Consider the following 16,203-nt stretch of genomic DNA (forward strand, 5'->3'; position numbering starts at 1 on the left):
AAAGGTAACCGTGAGGAATCTTAGATTTTTCCTCTCTCGAGTGCAGATAATGTGGGGGAGCATGCTCTGTGTTGAGATCTCCTGGTTCAAATTGGGGGTCTACCTATTCACGTCTAAGTTTCTTTTCCTGTAAAGCAAGGATGATAATAGAGCAAGTATCTCATCGTGAAAATTAAAGTAATTAATTTCTGTAAAAATTATATAGAATATTGTACGGTGGGCAAATGAGCTCTCAATACATCTCAGGTGTTGTTAACGCTATTATCCTGTAGAGCGTGGTGAGGAAAACATATTCTCCTGTTGGTCAGGCGGGAAGCATATACACATACAGTAAGACACTCCAAAAATGGAACTCTTGCCGCGCTATTTGTGCACCCTCCCAGTGCTTGACACGATGCGTTATCATCGTAAGAAGTTGTCCCCAAACCATTGTTAAGTGGAATGAAATATTTTGTAAGGCAAGTATCACACTCTAAAAATCAAGAAAACAGCAATAAATTTATAACAAGCCCACAAAACAGGGCCTTGTGTCACTCTTAGCAGCCGCTTCTCTGGTTGCTTGAGGATTATCTTGTATAAAGAAGTCATGTTTTGCCCTGGCTGGTGTAGCTCAGTGAATTGAGCTCGGACTGCGAACCAAATCATCACAGGTTCGATTCCCAGTCAGGGCACATGCATGGGTTGCAGGCGATAACCCCCAGCAACCGCACATTGATGTTTCTCTCTCTCTCTCTCTCTCCCTCCCTTCCCTCTCTAAACATAAATAAATAAAATCTTTAAAAAAAAGAAGTCATGTTTTTATCAATAGGTTAAACATGAAAATACACCTCTGCGCTTGGTATTCCCTCTAGCTGGCCCTACAGCCCATGCAGAGGGTAAACTGCTAAAGACGTTATCCTAAAACCCACTCTCCCGCTGAGGCTTTAAACTAGTCAGTGCTTTACAATCATTTATAGAACACAGACCAGCAGAAGGAGAAGTGTGAACACGGGAGAATTGGTGAGTTTGGCCTCCGAAGAGTTTTCTCTTTCGGAGAAACATATAAAACAGCGGCTGATTTACAGCAATTCATAAAGTCTAAACGGACCCGACACAGAGGTTAACGAAGGCTCCAGCGAGCTCTACAAGTTGTGACCGTAAGGAGATGAGACCAACTCTTTACAATTTACCACTTTGGGCACATTTTCATACCCGCTTTCAAATTCTGAAGACAGAACACTGATCACATGATTTACATGACCTTTTTTTTCTAACTGAGCCATTAGAAGTAAAGAGGTGGTCTGTACAAAATCCAAAACCAGCACACATAATCTAATATGAGGTCCAAGATAAGAGGAGAGTGCTTAGAATCAGCACTTTCCGGGACAAAGCCTTAGCAAGCGAGGAGGACAACCCCTCCTCATTTAACACCACTCTAATATTTGAAATAACCTCCCTAAGGACGTCTTGTCATTACACCATGACATATGGTGATAAAACTGAATTTTAATCGTTGAACTCCGGAGTGGTACACATCACATTAGTGCCTATAGTTTTGAATTTATGAGAGATGTGGTGTCCACATAAGATATGAAAACACGTTCTTATAAATATTCTATCGACTCTGAAGATAGTAAATGGAGGCACATGGCCACAAACATTATAAATGTAATCAGACGGATAAACTTGAGAAAGAGTTCATAGCAATTTCTTTTATATCACTGTCAATATTAGTCTTCTCGATCCGTTTTCAATAATAGTTTCAAGAAGGAAATGTGCCCAGATTTTAAGAAATGATTTCTCTTCTTAAATGCCAGCTTTGTTGAAATGAAAATAGGCATTCTCTGGGGGATTTAAGGATTTCTCCCTTTGTGAAAATAATCGGGTTTCAATACACACAAATGAAACAATGGAAGATACGTGGAGGCCAAGTGCAGTTGTAGGGTGAATTATGTAATTTAGATGCAGCCAACCGTGAGAAATGTAGTTGAAAATGGACCTAAGATACTCACTTTTTTAGTACATGCTTATCTTGGGATAGCAAGATATTTTTAGCCAATTAGCTTGCTCAATTGACTAAGCATCTCCTACCTCATTTAGTCAAATAAAGATTTAGCAGGGGAACGTGAGCAAGACAGTGATTTCACAGTGCCATACTGACAAGGCAGAAACCAATCCTCAATAGAAAATAACTTATCCAAAGCAATATTACACCTAGTAAAATTAGTGCTCGTTTTCTAAGTGGGAAAAGCAAAGCCAATGGACTTCTCAGCTTATCTGAATACTCAGATAAAGAGTATTCAAATACTCAAGTAAAGACTTGAGAATCAAATATCAAAATTTACTTGGAAAAATAAGTAGAACAAGCTCCTTACTTTGTTTATTCTATTTTTGCCAATTTTTTAAATTTTTGTTTTAAGACATTAAGGGTTTTTGCTAATAAAATAAATAAATGCACATTCTTCAACAATGATAGAAAGATTTAAGTAACTATTATTCCTCATGAAATGAAGTTAACTATATAATGGGTTACATGTTAAAGAATTTGTGGGAGTTAAAAACTTAAAGAAAAAAATTGACAAAAATATACAGTAAAACCTATAGGGTCCTTGAAAGAGTAGTTTTGATGTTTTCTCTTTTTCAAGAAATAGTCTCAAAGTGCTAAGAAACACAACAAAGAGTTTGGGGAATGTATCTTTTAAGATCCACAATTCAATTCCCTGAACCTATAAATAACTTTCTTCTGTTTAATTGATAGGCATTTCTTGCCCTGTGATAAGATAAAGTTATCTACTGTTAAGAGTAATGGGGGAGAAATGAGGACAACTGTAATTGAACAACAATAAAAAAATAAGCCCAAAAAGAACAAGTGTATTTTTTAATAAATATAAAAGCAGATATTTGAAGGGTTTTTTTTTTTTTTTCATGGAAAGACGATTATTCTGAATCAGTTCTTGCAGCTGCTAATCTCTCAGACCTGTGATCCAAAGCCAGAGATAAAAGCCACAACAGCATTGCTGCCGACCTGACCGGCTTTCCAAACAAACAGCGGAGCCAGGTCTTTGAACAAGGCAGGACGCTGTAATCAAAACCGAAGACCAGTATTTGGTCCAGACACGCTGTTTCTTGGAAGCCGACCACCAGGTTTCCCTGGTGTCCTCCACTCCAACCGCCTCTGCCTCCTTCAGGCTGCCCCTGTTCTCCAGGGAGCAGCTAAGCGGGCTTTATCTGCGCTTTGAGATGCACTCCAACCACTCAAACCAATCTTCACTTTTCAGGTGTCCTGTCAAAAGTGTTAAAAAAATTTTTTTTTCATTCAAAATGAAAGGTGGCTGGATGAAGACTCAAGGAGTAAGAGTTACAGTCAGGGAGTCAAGAGATGCTTAGGCCGCTTGCGCTCCTTAGCTCCCTTTCTGAAAGGGAGTTCTTTCTACGCCTGAGAACTCTAGGGAAAAAAGTATAACTTTATTGGTGTTATCACAGAAGTTTCTTGAGTTTCCACATATTTGTATCTCAAGAAAATGAAAGGAAAAAATCTAGAATCCTTAACTTACAACACCTATTAGCTACATACACAATAAAAATTAAATATTAAAAATAATCCCTGGCTGGCGTAGCTCAGTGGATTGAGCACAGGCTGCGAACCAAAGTGTTGCAGGTTCGATTCCCAGTCAGGCCACATACCTGAGTTGCAGGCCACAGCCCCCAGCAACCACATATTGATGTTTCTCTTTCTTTCTCCCTCCCTTCCCTCTCTAAAAATAAATAAATAAAATCTAAATAAATAAATAATACCAAAATCAGGAACATCGACCATTCCAACTGCTGGCGAGGCTGTGGAGTCATGGCAGCCCATACATTCCTAGGAATGTGAGATGGAATACAGCCGCTTTGGATGACAGTGTGACAATTTCCTACAAAACTAAGCACACCCGTACCATACGATCCACTAACTGAATCCCTTGGCCTTTACCCAAAGGTGCTGAAAGTTGTGTCTACACAGAAACTTGTGCAAAATGTACATCGCAGCTTTATTCATAGTTGCCAAGACTTGGAAGAGACCAAGATGCCCTTCAGTAGGCTAATGGGTAAATAAACTGTGGTATATCCAGAAAATGGAATATTATTCAGTACTGATAAGAAATGAGCTACCAAGGCATGAAAATAGACAGAGGGAACTTAAATGCAATAAAATTAAGTAAAAAAAAAAAGCCCATCTGAAAGGGCTACGTACTTTACCATTCTAACTAACGGACCTTCTGAAGAAGGTGACACTGTAGAGACAGTAAAAAGACCAGTGGGCACCAAGGATTCAGGGAGAAGGAGGGCTGACTGGGCGGAGCACAGAGGGTTTTGAAGGCAGTACAAATACTCCGTGTGCTGCTGTACTCTGTATGACGCTGTAATGATGGAAACTCATAGGATGTGCAGCACCAAAAGATAATCCAGTGTAACCTACGGATTTCGGGTGACGGTGACGTGTCAGTGCAGGCTCACCAACTCTGACCCAGGTGCCACTCTGGCAAGGGACGCTGACCACGAGGGCGGCTGTGCATGCGTGGAGGTGGGGGGTATACGGGAAGTCTCCACACCCTCTCATGATTTTGCAGTGAACCTAAAACCGCTCTTAAACAAAGTCTTTTATAAACAGAAAGCAAACTACTCAAACAAAAAAATATGGTTATTTTTCTCAATAAATTCTGTCTCAAAATGAAAGCATAATTCAATATTCAAGATGGAAGAGTAAAAGGATATTTTTGACCGAGCGAGACCAGTAGGGCAAGGACCTTGTAAGTCCCGTAAAGGAAAACAAAGAAAGACTCCATGTTGCATCAGCCTCCAGCCCAAGGAGTGAATAAGCAGACACGCAGGTTTCCGGAAATGCTGATTGGCAACAAACCCCAGTCACTGTACAAACGTGAGTTCTGGGCACCGCACCTTGGTCCCCAGACTTGGCTGACTAGCCCACCTTGGTCCCCACTGAACCCTGTGTCCTTGGGACACAGAAGTGACCTAGGCCTCAGCTCAGATGCTGTACGTAAAGATTCAGAAAACAGCACTTACCTTATAGGAAAAAGTGTTTTATGAAACAATGTTCATAAAAGGTTATAAAATATATAGTGATATAAATAATGTACTTTCAAAACTTCATATACAAATTATTATATTTATTGATATATAAAAAAGATGGGATTTCTTACCAAGGATGAATTCCAACTGTGGTTCACTGGGCGACTTCTGAATACCTATAAATAAGTGGTAAGAAATCAGGTTAAAGATATTTAACTCATTATCAAAAATACGCTACTGAATATTAGTATGTTTCACCCTGCCCAGAATACATTAACACACTTCATCCCTGGGCAGAGGAATAAACTCGGCTGACCAGATTCGTCCGCAGCAGGTTCTCATGGAAGGACACTCGTGTAGCAGAACGAGGTATCACTAAAGATTTGACTGATATGTCTCACTCCGTGGCCAGGAGGAACCTCAGAAATACTGCTTTTGTAAGCTGTGACAAATATAAAACATTTCTAATTGTGTGTTTCTTTTGGATGCGTGTAGGCAGAATGGAACCTTCCAAGAGGGATGCCCTCTCCATAGTACCCTTCCATATAGGGCATTTTTTTCAAACTACTCCAATCTGCTAGACATAGCAAATGATTCATTAAAGGGATATCTCTACTTATATATCATGCTGGTGGTTATACTACCATCAACTTACTGAGAGCTCAAATAAGCATTCTGTTAAATGCCTCTACTTCTTTTGCTGGAGATTTTTTAAAACATCCAATCACATGGTCAATGGCTTAGGATGAAGTGGAAGGAAAAGGCAGCCTGAGGACGAAGGGAAGGGAAGGGGAACATCCAACGGGTGAAGGTGGACAGGCCGTGTTGTGGGGAGGGACGATGGGGCAGGCGGGTGCCAAGGACCACAGGCAGTACACGGGCTTCCTCCATGGGAGTGGGGGGGGGGGGGGACTGGGACGCCGTTGGACCCCTCATGGGTGGCCAAAGAGACAACACTAAATTTATGGAAAAACAAACCATTGGGCAGTAAGTGTAAGCATTTTACACAAATCCTTTCCTTGTTTATTTTTACTGGTGGGTTCACCAGATACAATTTAAATTTAACAGCATCTGATCACTAATATATTGTTAGAGCCACCTCCTAGTGTAAAAATCATTCATTTTTTTATTTAAAGAGTTCACAGTGTTTGCATGGTAACCATCTTATTTTTTTTCTCCTGCTGACATTTAACAATGCTGTGGCTAACAATTTTACTCTTTTCCAAGAGAGGTTAGAATGACAATCACCAGGTTGGCCTTTGTGCATTCTGCACAGTATGGGTTTTTTAAAAGGTTATTAACAATTAACTCCGCTGTAAACTCTGACAACCAAATTTCTCAGAAAAAATGCATCCAACACCATTTTCTAAAGATTATTTTTATAATGTAAATTAAATGAGAGGTTAGGCATATATTTGCCAGTGTTAATAGCTGGGCAAAAGGAATCTTCTGAAATGAAAAGAAAAAGACACAATTCATGCTAAACAATAAATCCGAACTCTAGAATTTTAAAGACGAGAAACATACGATTCTTCCAGTAATTTTAATTTTGTGCAAAATACAAATCCCAATTGCCCTGTTCACATGTAAGCTGGGCCCAAATCTCCAAGCTCGCTCCACTGCTGGGACTTGGTGCTCACAGGTAGGACGGTGACAGCAACACAACCGTTTTTGCCCTAATGCTTTCCAGTGACATATCTTTGGTTTCAGAGAAAAAAATGTCAATGCTCCCAAAACATTTCACGTGACATTATACAAAAGCTCAATAGAAGGTGTGCTTAAAAAGTATTTGTTAGAGTCTTAATACATGATTCCACCATTTGATATTTAATGGTTTCCTGGACTACCATCCAACTCACAGAAGATGAGAAAAGATAAAGAAGCAGTGCTGGCCAGGTAGCTCAGGCGGTTAGAGCGTCCTCCCCATGCACCAAGCTCGTGGGTTCAATCCCTGGTCAGGGCACATACAAGAAGCCACCAATGATGCATCAATAAGTAGAACAAGTTGATCTCTCTCCCCCTCCCTCTTCCTTCCTCTCTGTAACATAAAAAAAAAAAAAAAAAAAAAAACATTTCATAGACTCACAACACCAAACTAAGTAGTGTAAAGGAAAAAGAGTGAGTCGATCTCACGCCATTTGTTAGAGCCCCAGTTTCTGTGATCACACACGCGTGTGTGTCTGGGCCACCCAGGGTGCACCGTCAGAGGGTCCCAAGGAGGAGCACGCACATACTTACTTGTCAACTGAAAGTCCCCAGTGTCATTTGCCTGGGGTGTGGGAAGAAAGTGCTGGCCTTCCTCCGACGCTCCTTCCTCTTTGATTTCCATGATTAACCTTCACCGTTGTATAATTTTCCAATGTTCTCTGCCCAAGGGTCCGTGCCAATGATTCCCGGTCTAATATCGACGTTATCTTCACACGAAAGACCTGATATCCCACTCTGAAACTCTGCATGTTGGAAACACCAAGAGCAAAAATACCAGTTACTTCAAAGTCCAGTCTAAAGCTAAGAATTTAAAAGGTGAGTAGGGATGATCATTCCTGCCTGCTTCTACTGCTTCTACATCCAAGGTCAATCCACCCAGTTAGTGGAACTCTGAGTTAAAGGGGTCTTTTCTCTGCAATTATTTTATGGTCATATCAGAAATTCTAAAGCCTGAAAGGTATAGTCTTTCTCTCCTTGTCCATTCTGTAAGAAAGCAGGCAGCTACAGGGGCTGCTAATTGAAATGCGCCCGATTTAGCAGCACGGACAGCTAGCATCTTGTCGAGGCGTTGTAATGTTTTGCCAAGGTGAATATTACTCTCACTCTTTCCATTAGAACTGCCCCGTGTGCTCATCTCTCCAGCCATCCTTGTTAGGACATTATTCATGGGCACATAAAGGTAATTTGGCAGGACACTCTTCTTCCGAGATGAGCCAGCAGGTTGGACAGGAGAGTTTCCAACCTCATCATTAGCCACAGAGTCTCTTACTGCTCTGCCTGATAAAAGTTTAATTGTTTAGTGATTTTGAGGTAGATGCTGAAAACCATGAATAATAATCCGTAACAGCTAAAGCTCGAGGGGAAATGCAAGGGACAGCAAAATGATGAAAATTAGCGTGGGGCAAAGAAAGCCCCTCCAAGAATGTAATACCCTGAGATGCAGTCAGCCTCAAAGGGTTTCAAATTCATTTTGATATTTAACATGATATGCATGACCAAGAACGAATTAGAAAAAAAAAATCAATGTAGTTTTAAATCAACTGACCAGCTGAATTAAAATGTATAAAAATCTTTAAATGTCTACCCGAAGCTTTTTAATGAGATAGCAGCAAAAGTGCGTGGGTTCGGAATACCAATTTGGTCTCCAACTGCACAAATCCACAGCCTTGCTCTTTGTTGTTCCGAACAAAGCGGCTTCATTTATAATGCATCTTTAGTTTGGAAGATAATCTGGCAAAAAATTAAATCCAGAAAGCATCTTGAATCTTTAGAAAACAACACAATAAATTTGCAGATAAATACACATTGGCTTCTAAAGATACAACCAGGAATGCCTGCCGGGGTAAAGGGCCACCGCACCATACTCCGTTGATTTGAACATCACATTTTGAATTAAGATAATGCTTTCCCATTGATTTTCCACTGTTGAAGTTCACAAGTCTTTCCGATGAGGACAGGCATGTATTAACTATGCCACATTCTCTCGAGAACCAATGACAAAATGCAAAATGCATGTAGGACTTAGACACAGGATTTGGGTGACTTCACTCTATTCCTGGATCCAAGGCTCAACCCTCACGCCTAATGAGTGACCTTAAAAATCGAAAAGGAAACTTATATATATATGTGTCCTTTGACTAAGCCCTTCACATTCTTTTAGCCAGGCCCCTAGTCTCAGTAACAACGATTTATCTTTATTTTATATCATTCAAAAATAATAGCAGAATGAAAACAAAGGTTGCAGGAAAAGGTTCCCTTTGATAAAAATGTCACAAACTGACAAATGTGATATTTTACCTGATAAAAAAATCAGGCATTTTTTTTAAGGTCAAGGTCCTCCTGGCTTCTCCTGAGGCCGCTGACTAGGCAGCCTGATAGACTAGCATTCGGGGCAGCGTCTCTGCCTGGGAAACACAACTGCATCACAGGCCGCCGGATTCCCCGGCCTTCGGGATGGTTTTGCTGCCAATGTTAAACTCAGTGCGGATCCGCTTTGTCACGGGAGAGGAAAGGTGAGAGTTGTCAGGGCTCCAGTTTGATCAAAAGTCCAGCTGCTGGGCCTCAGAATGGAACTAGCCAGCCACGCTCTTCTCATCTTTACCCTGAGAAAGCAGCCCTGATGGGAGCCAGCACAGTGGACCCGTGGATTTAGCAAAAGCAAACAGCACCAGTCCTTTAAGCCTTTGCCACTTAAAACAGGGTCCCAGTACCAGCGGCATCCACATTTCCGGGAAGCTCGTTAGAAATGCAGACCGCTGAGCCAGATCTACTACGTGAGCACAGGCATTGTAGCATAGGGATTCCTGCGTGCATTCGAACTCGAGAAGCAGCCCTCCGAGGCACAGAACACCCAGGTTCCAGGCTCATAAATGGGGAGCGGTGAAAAGGGAGTTCCAGCAGATAAAATGTCAATACAGGCTCAAGGTCCATGTCACTGAGCCTTACTTTCTAGGCTGATGCCAGGAGCTGTCACGGCTCCTGGCCTGGACTGCATTCTCTCCAGCCACTGACTCACATCCTACCTCCAGGGCTCCTTTCTTCCCAGGATCTCAGTGACCTGCCTGGGGCTCCTGACTCCCACCTATCCTCCCGCCCAGCTATCACTTGGCCTCTTTGTGATAGACTCTTGCCAGTGGCCAGTCTCACCCCAGCCTAGAGTCTGTCCTGACTTCCTTTATCTTGGCTCTCTCTAGCCTCAGCTCTGCTGCCTGCCTCTTGGCAGAGCATCCAGCTCTTGGCAGTCAAACCAGGTGCCTCTGAGGCTGCACAGAGCCAGGTCGTGGCATGCCACACTCTGAAAACTGCTGGAGCTTGGCGGCTCACAATAAGAGCTAGTCATCAACTCAGAACCATTGTCCAATGGTTCGCTGAAAATGTTTGCACTGTGGGTTTAGGGCACACAGTGGTTCAAAGTATTGTGACACACTGAGACAGAAGGGCAAGGGATGGTGACAAGAGAACCAATTTAAAAAATACAGCTGACCAGCATGCCACATTTCCCTTCCTTTCTTGCAAATACCAGGTCAAAGGAGCTCTGCTGATACCCATCCAGTCCTCACAGAGTTCCGTCTTCACCGCTGCTTCTGAGGTACATTTTTAGCCAAATTGTCTAAGGATCTATGTACCTATTCTGGGTATATGTTATGTGTCATGCTCCATGTCATCCCTTCCAGTGCATTAAATTAATGCTCATAACAAATTTACGATACGAGTGTTTAAGATAAGCTTCACCAGCTTTACAGGTGAAGAACTGAAGGTTAAAACGTAATTGGTCCCGGGACCCACTTGGTAATTACAGAATCAGGGATGGGAATTTGAGTGTCTGAGTTCAGAGCATTCTCTCTACTCTACTTACCATGTCTTTTAATTTTGCCCTACAAAAATTGACAAACTTTTATTATCCCTTAAGAAAGAAATCAGGGCAATGGAAAGAGAGAGAGAATGGAGGTCTAGAAAACATTGCTTTATGCTTTCATTTACATTTTTTCTTTCTTAAAAATAAAAGCCTCTGGGAAACGTATAGTCTATCAATGTAGCATTTAACACCTAAGTACCAAAACCCTCAGGAAAGAGAAAACCAGGTCATGACAGATATTTTTATGATTCTATTTGTAATGCCATTTCTGATTGAGACGTGCTCATCTCCAGTTCGTTTCCTTGGTCCTGGTGGGAATATATGTTCAATGGACAAGTCAGCATTTTAAAAAATCAAGAAAAAATTCTAAATAAGTAAAGTTGGAAGACAGAAACTAATGATTGACTATATCCGATTCTCCAGGTCCAGCATTCTGGTTGCTTAACAGAGGATAATATGTTCTTCCTTTGCTTCTTTGAATCCGGGGGCTACCTTTTGGAGAGCACGACCCAGTAAAGAAACGATCTCACATCACAGCAAGCATTAAATGACCCAGCACAATCGTGACGTTCAGAAGGAAAGACCCCAACTCAGTGAGGCAGAGAACTCCGTGCGTCGAGCAGAGGGACTATGCCTTTGGTTTGGTCTCAACCAGAGGACAGTCTGTCATTCTGCTGTTTGGAACGAGGCTAGGAACAGTGTTGGTCCCCACTGTACACCAAATAAAAGGGCGTCTCTGTTGACCGATCTCTGTGACAAGACACCCCCAACCCTGAGAATGCCCAGGGCTTTGCCCCAGCACCGCATCAGGTCAGAACCAGAGTTTAAAGTTTCCAACAGTGACCTGATGTCCTGTGGGGGCACCTGGGTCACTTTTGGGAATATAGTGAGTCAGCTGAGAGTGGTGTGCTTGAGAGTATTCTGAGCTAGTCACAAAGACGGCTGCATCCCGGAGAATTACAAACGAGGGCCTGAAACATGCTTGATCGAATCCCAATGATCGCTTGGCGACAGCTTGGTTACATGTGTGTACCTACCATCCCACTTTAGAATACCCGGCTACAATATTTTGAGAGAATACAAAATTGGAGAGACTTGGAGGAAGAAGGGGTCACCCCATGTAGGGCATGAGAGGACAGAGGCCCAGAGAGGGGACAGAGGAGCCCCCTGGGCCCAGCTGGCTAATGGCCACGTGCGGATGAAAGAGAAGGTCTTGTGTTCGGAGGCGGGCCTCTGCCCTTCTCTTCGGAGTGCGACCCTCTGGGTGCTTCTCACTGGTCATCCAAAAGATCGCTAGAGCTGGGTCTTTCAGAAAAGGCCGGCATCTCACAGAAACATCTTCTCTTATAAATACTTCATGAGATACCTTGGGCTTTGCTTACTTAACAAAAACTTGTAAAACCTGATCTGGAGCCCCCAATCTACTTTAAAAAAGAAAAATTACTATTACACAAGCAAAGGCTTTAAAAAATAGCACAGAAGAGTTATAGAGCACTTCACTAGACACTCAGGTGTTTTTTTAATGGCCTTGACTGTCATCTGAAGACAAAGTTAAGGGCAGTTTATTATCCACACTTAAGATAACTGAGTTGATTTTCCTAATACTTTTATTCAACAACAGCCTATTCTGGCTCCTCGCAGCCTGTCTCAGGCCCATGTCAAGAAGCAGAGATGGATAGAGACGATTTCAATTTGGCTGATGGTTTATTTTTTTTTCACTTTTACTAAATAAGAGGACTCAGAGAAGCGCCACCTCAGCATGTCAAATGTTTCAAAATCCTTAAACTCTGACACACACACACATACCCAGGCCCATGGAATACCATGTGCTCAAGCAAAGCTAAAACGGAAGCTGTGGTTACATCCTCGGGGCATGTCTAATACAGACGTCAGAAGTTATTAATTCCCAGACTGATTGAATCCCTTATGATGATACATTGCAGGTTGAAATTAGCATGAACTAAAATACCCATAGTTTCTGATGATTAATGGCTCATTTTCTGTTGAAATTTGAAATTTCAAAGTAAGACATAATGAATTTAATTAAAATTTTATCTTCTGCTTTTTATTATGACAGGCAAACATAAACGTATATATGTGATCATTCAGATTTCACTTTAGCTCTCCAGAGAAGTTCACGGAGTGCCTGAGGTTATCTCCGAGGAATATGATATGGCACAGCTAAGTTTTCTCATTCATATTGCCTACTACATACAGATAATGAATTTTAATTCTTTCATTACAAGCAGTTTCCTTACACTCCAATACGTACACAGTTACACATTGTATCTGAAAATATTATTCAATAACCTTGCACTACAATGCAAATTAAGAACAAATAATGTATAATAATAAAAAAGGAAAATTCAATTCCTAAATGTGAAATGGGCAGAATTTTGCTAAACGAGCAGTGAAATTCCAAGCCACCGTTCTACCCGCAAAGGCATCCGGCACTTCTCCAGTGCCCCTCACGGAACTGGAGAGCGGGGGTGGGTTTAACCAGGCCCTGCAACCCGGGCTCGTCTGCCATGGTCGTGTGGGGTATCAGAAGTGTTGCCACTGAGGCAGTGTGGTGTTCAAGCTCAGGCTTTACGTGAAAAGGCTGTCCGTAACTTATGCCCACATGCTGAATAAAACAACACGTGTGGACCTTCCGTCTTTGTTTTTCCTTTTCTCAGTCTCGGACTGTGGCTCTCCAGCCTTTAGAATTGCTTGATCCCACGTGGAAGGAGAAGAAAAGGAAACACCATAATCTTCAATTCATGGGACAGACGGTTACTGAGGTTTTACTGCATGGGACGTACTGTGGTCAATGAAAAGGCTTCCTTGTATACTCTGCCGGTGCCAAAATACTAGTTTTCAATTCTCAAAGAGCAAAACCTAGGTAACACCCACCTCTGCACCCTTCTCTCCCTCCTGCCTCCTCCCCTAACCCCCACCCCCACCCACACCAGTTTCAGCTTAACACTCCCCAGCTCTTTTCCCTCTAGTGAACTTACTTTGAGAGTTTCCTCACCAGTTTTTGCTCCCTTGTCTGGCAAGTTACTAAATGCGACTTCTTGTTGTTGCCCTGGGTCTCTTTCATGACTGACCTCTGTGTTGGCCTAGCAGGCACGTCTGGGTCCCGCTCATGCACAGGGACTCAGCGCGACAGAGGCTGCATGGCAAAGCGGTAAAGAGACCTGTTATGAATCCAGACCGACCAGGCTCCGGGACCTGGGCTATTTCCTTAGCCTTCCTGTCCCTTAGGTTCCTCATCATGAGTGGAGACTATGCTAATGCCTGTCTAACTAATTGTGGAGAGAAATTGATTCATACATGAAAAGCCTTTAGTCTTTCCATTTTCCGCAGAAGCGGAGCACGGCAACTGAACACTGCGTCTCCCATGGACTAGGGGTCCACACAAAAAGCAAGCAACCTGAGGCTTTTCAAAAACAAACAAAAGGAGGAAAATTGTGACAAGGGGCTAAAACTTGGAGGAATTTTAAACCACAGGAGGGCGAATTTTCCATTTTTCCCCTCTGTGTTTTTTTCTTGGGGTTTGGACCTGAAAGCAGTTCCTAATTTGTTTGTTTGTTTGTTTGTTTGACATGGGCCATAAAACTATGATACATTTGAAAGGATTAAAGTCATGTAAGTATGTTTTCAGAACATAATGGTAAATCTTAAATACATTACAGTAAGCGGAAGAAGCCAGACTCCAAGGGCTACATATGGTATGATTCAATCTGCATGGCATTATGGAAGCAGAAAACAGACCGGCGGTTTCTAATGGTGAGCACTGGGCAGACGGGCTGACCAGGAAGGGGCAGAGAGGGGGGGTTTGGAGGTGACGCAAGTGTTCTGAATCTTGGTTGTGATAGTGAGTATAGGACACTTTATATTGGTCAAAAATGTACATCAAAAGGCAGGAATTTTATGGCGTATATTTTAAACAGTAAATACAAAACAAAAAATGTTACAAGATACAGCAAGTTGTCAATACATATAACTAGCATTACTAATATTAATAGTATTGACGATTATTAGACGAGGCTAAGCAAGTGGGAAAGGGCCTAAGAGAGGTGCAACTGGACCGCTTCCATAGCAACTACTATGCACCAATCAGGAGGAATGCAGACACAGAAGGAAACAAAAAGAAATCTGTTTCATAAAAGACTCAGAGAAATAAATTGGGAAAGAAATATTAACGTAAAGGGGCTAAGAGTCCAAATTACTAAGATTTCATTGACAGACTCAAGTTTGCCCTGAACGGGCTTCCGTAAATAGGGGCTGCCTTGAGCTTAGGATCCGGGGGGGGACTGTGGGACAGGCCCCTGTAGAGGGGCCGTGCCCAGCGTTGCACGTCTACCCACATCGTCAGTCAGGGAAGGACCCACGGCGAGGGAGGGCCACGGGGAAAGGGAGGCGGGCAGGTGTCCTGGGAATCAGGGCACCTCGACCCCTGGCACAGGGCCAGGCTCCTGACTCCGAGGGACAGAGCGGCCGGAACTAAGGATGCACTCGGAAAGCCGACCGGTCTCAGACAATGGTGGGACTGCAGCCGGGAGCTGCTGGCCTGAATTCACGCCCCCAGTGACCCAGCCCCCAACGTCAGCAAAGGGGGCCAGATGTCCACATCCGTGGTGGGTCCTTTGGCAAAAGGGGAGAGGACGGAACAGAGCATCGAGGATACAAGGACGGAGCTGTGAACATACGGGGCTGGGCTTTCACTGGCTCGCTGTCAGGCTCGCAGATGGGGAACAGGAATAGCACACGAAAACAAAACAAAACAAAACAAAAGCCAAAAAAAAATCAAAGGAGGTCAGATAATCTCAGGAGATACCTGAGATTGCTTCATGGAGGAGAACATATCTGAGTGGACTGTTAGAGATCTGTACATCAAAAATGTGGGGATAGATTGAGGGAAGGGGAAGAAGAAGGGAGACAAAGAAGGAAGAATGAGGGACAACGGGGAAAAATACTGAAATGGAGGCACTGCGGGCAAAGACAAAACGGCCATGTGGAACAGGCATGAATAACAGGAAGTTAACGAATCTGATGGGAGCCCAGTGCAGGGAGAAGCAGCAGGAAGCGGGTGCGCTATCTCCGAGTGAAAGCATTTCTGCCTCAGATGTTAGGGAGTTTGTAAGCCAGGGATCAGCACAAGCTGGGTGATCCAACTTCCTGGCGCTATTAGTTCACAGCCTCACTCAATTAAACTAATATTAACCGTGCAACTCTCATGCCTAACAGCTTATAAAGTGCTGTAATTCAGACATAATATGTCACGATGCCCTTAAGTGGGGTTGACAATCTGGAGAGAGAATCCAAAATATCTACAAGAAAAAAGAATTGCTTGAGGAAAAGGATTTGAGTTTTTGCCTCCAGGGTACAGAATCAATAAGCATTCTCTGAATGTTTAGTATTTGCGATATGTATGCTAGCAATTACTATATATCCTCAAATGTACCTTTGTTCTCTTTTTACTTTGTTTTCTTCCTTTCTACAACTTAATAGATCTAGATCTGCTAGTGCGTACCAGTCCGTGTGTTAAGTCAAGAGATAAATAAGATATAAACCATGTTGCAAAATGGGATTTAGAAATTCCA

General features: G+C 42.7%; 1 protein-coding gene across 2 annotated transcripts in view; it reads right to left on the bottom strand.

Annotated features, from left to right (window-relative positions):
* The window catches only part of INPP4B (inositol polyphosphate-4-phosphatase type II B), a 517,613-nt gene that overhangs the window by 263,889 nt on the left and 237,521 nt on the right, over nucleotides 1–16,203 (bottom strand). For both annotated transcript variants that reach the window (XM_028521081.2, XM_028521080.1), the window contains 2 exons: nucleotides 7,288–7,499; nucleotides 5,181–5,225 (listed from right to left, as the gene is read on the bottom strand). In XM_028521081.2, the coding sequence (XP_028376882.1) occupies nucleotides 5,181–5,225; nucleotides 7,288–7,378 (136 nt within the window). In that variant the 5' untranslated portion in view covers nucleotides 7,379–7,499. The remainder of the gene's footprint in view (nucleotides 1–5,180; nucleotides 5,226–7,287; nucleotides 7,500–16,203) is intronic.

Source organism: Phyllostomus discolor, chromosome 8, assembly GCF_004126475.2.
Source record: "Phyllostomus discolor isolate MPI-MPIP mPhyDis1 chromosome 8, mPhyDis1.pri.v3, whole genome shotgun sequence".
Lineage (NCBI taxonomy): Eukaryota > Metazoa > Chordata > Mammalia > Chiroptera > Phyllostomidae > Phyllostomus > Phyllostomus discolor.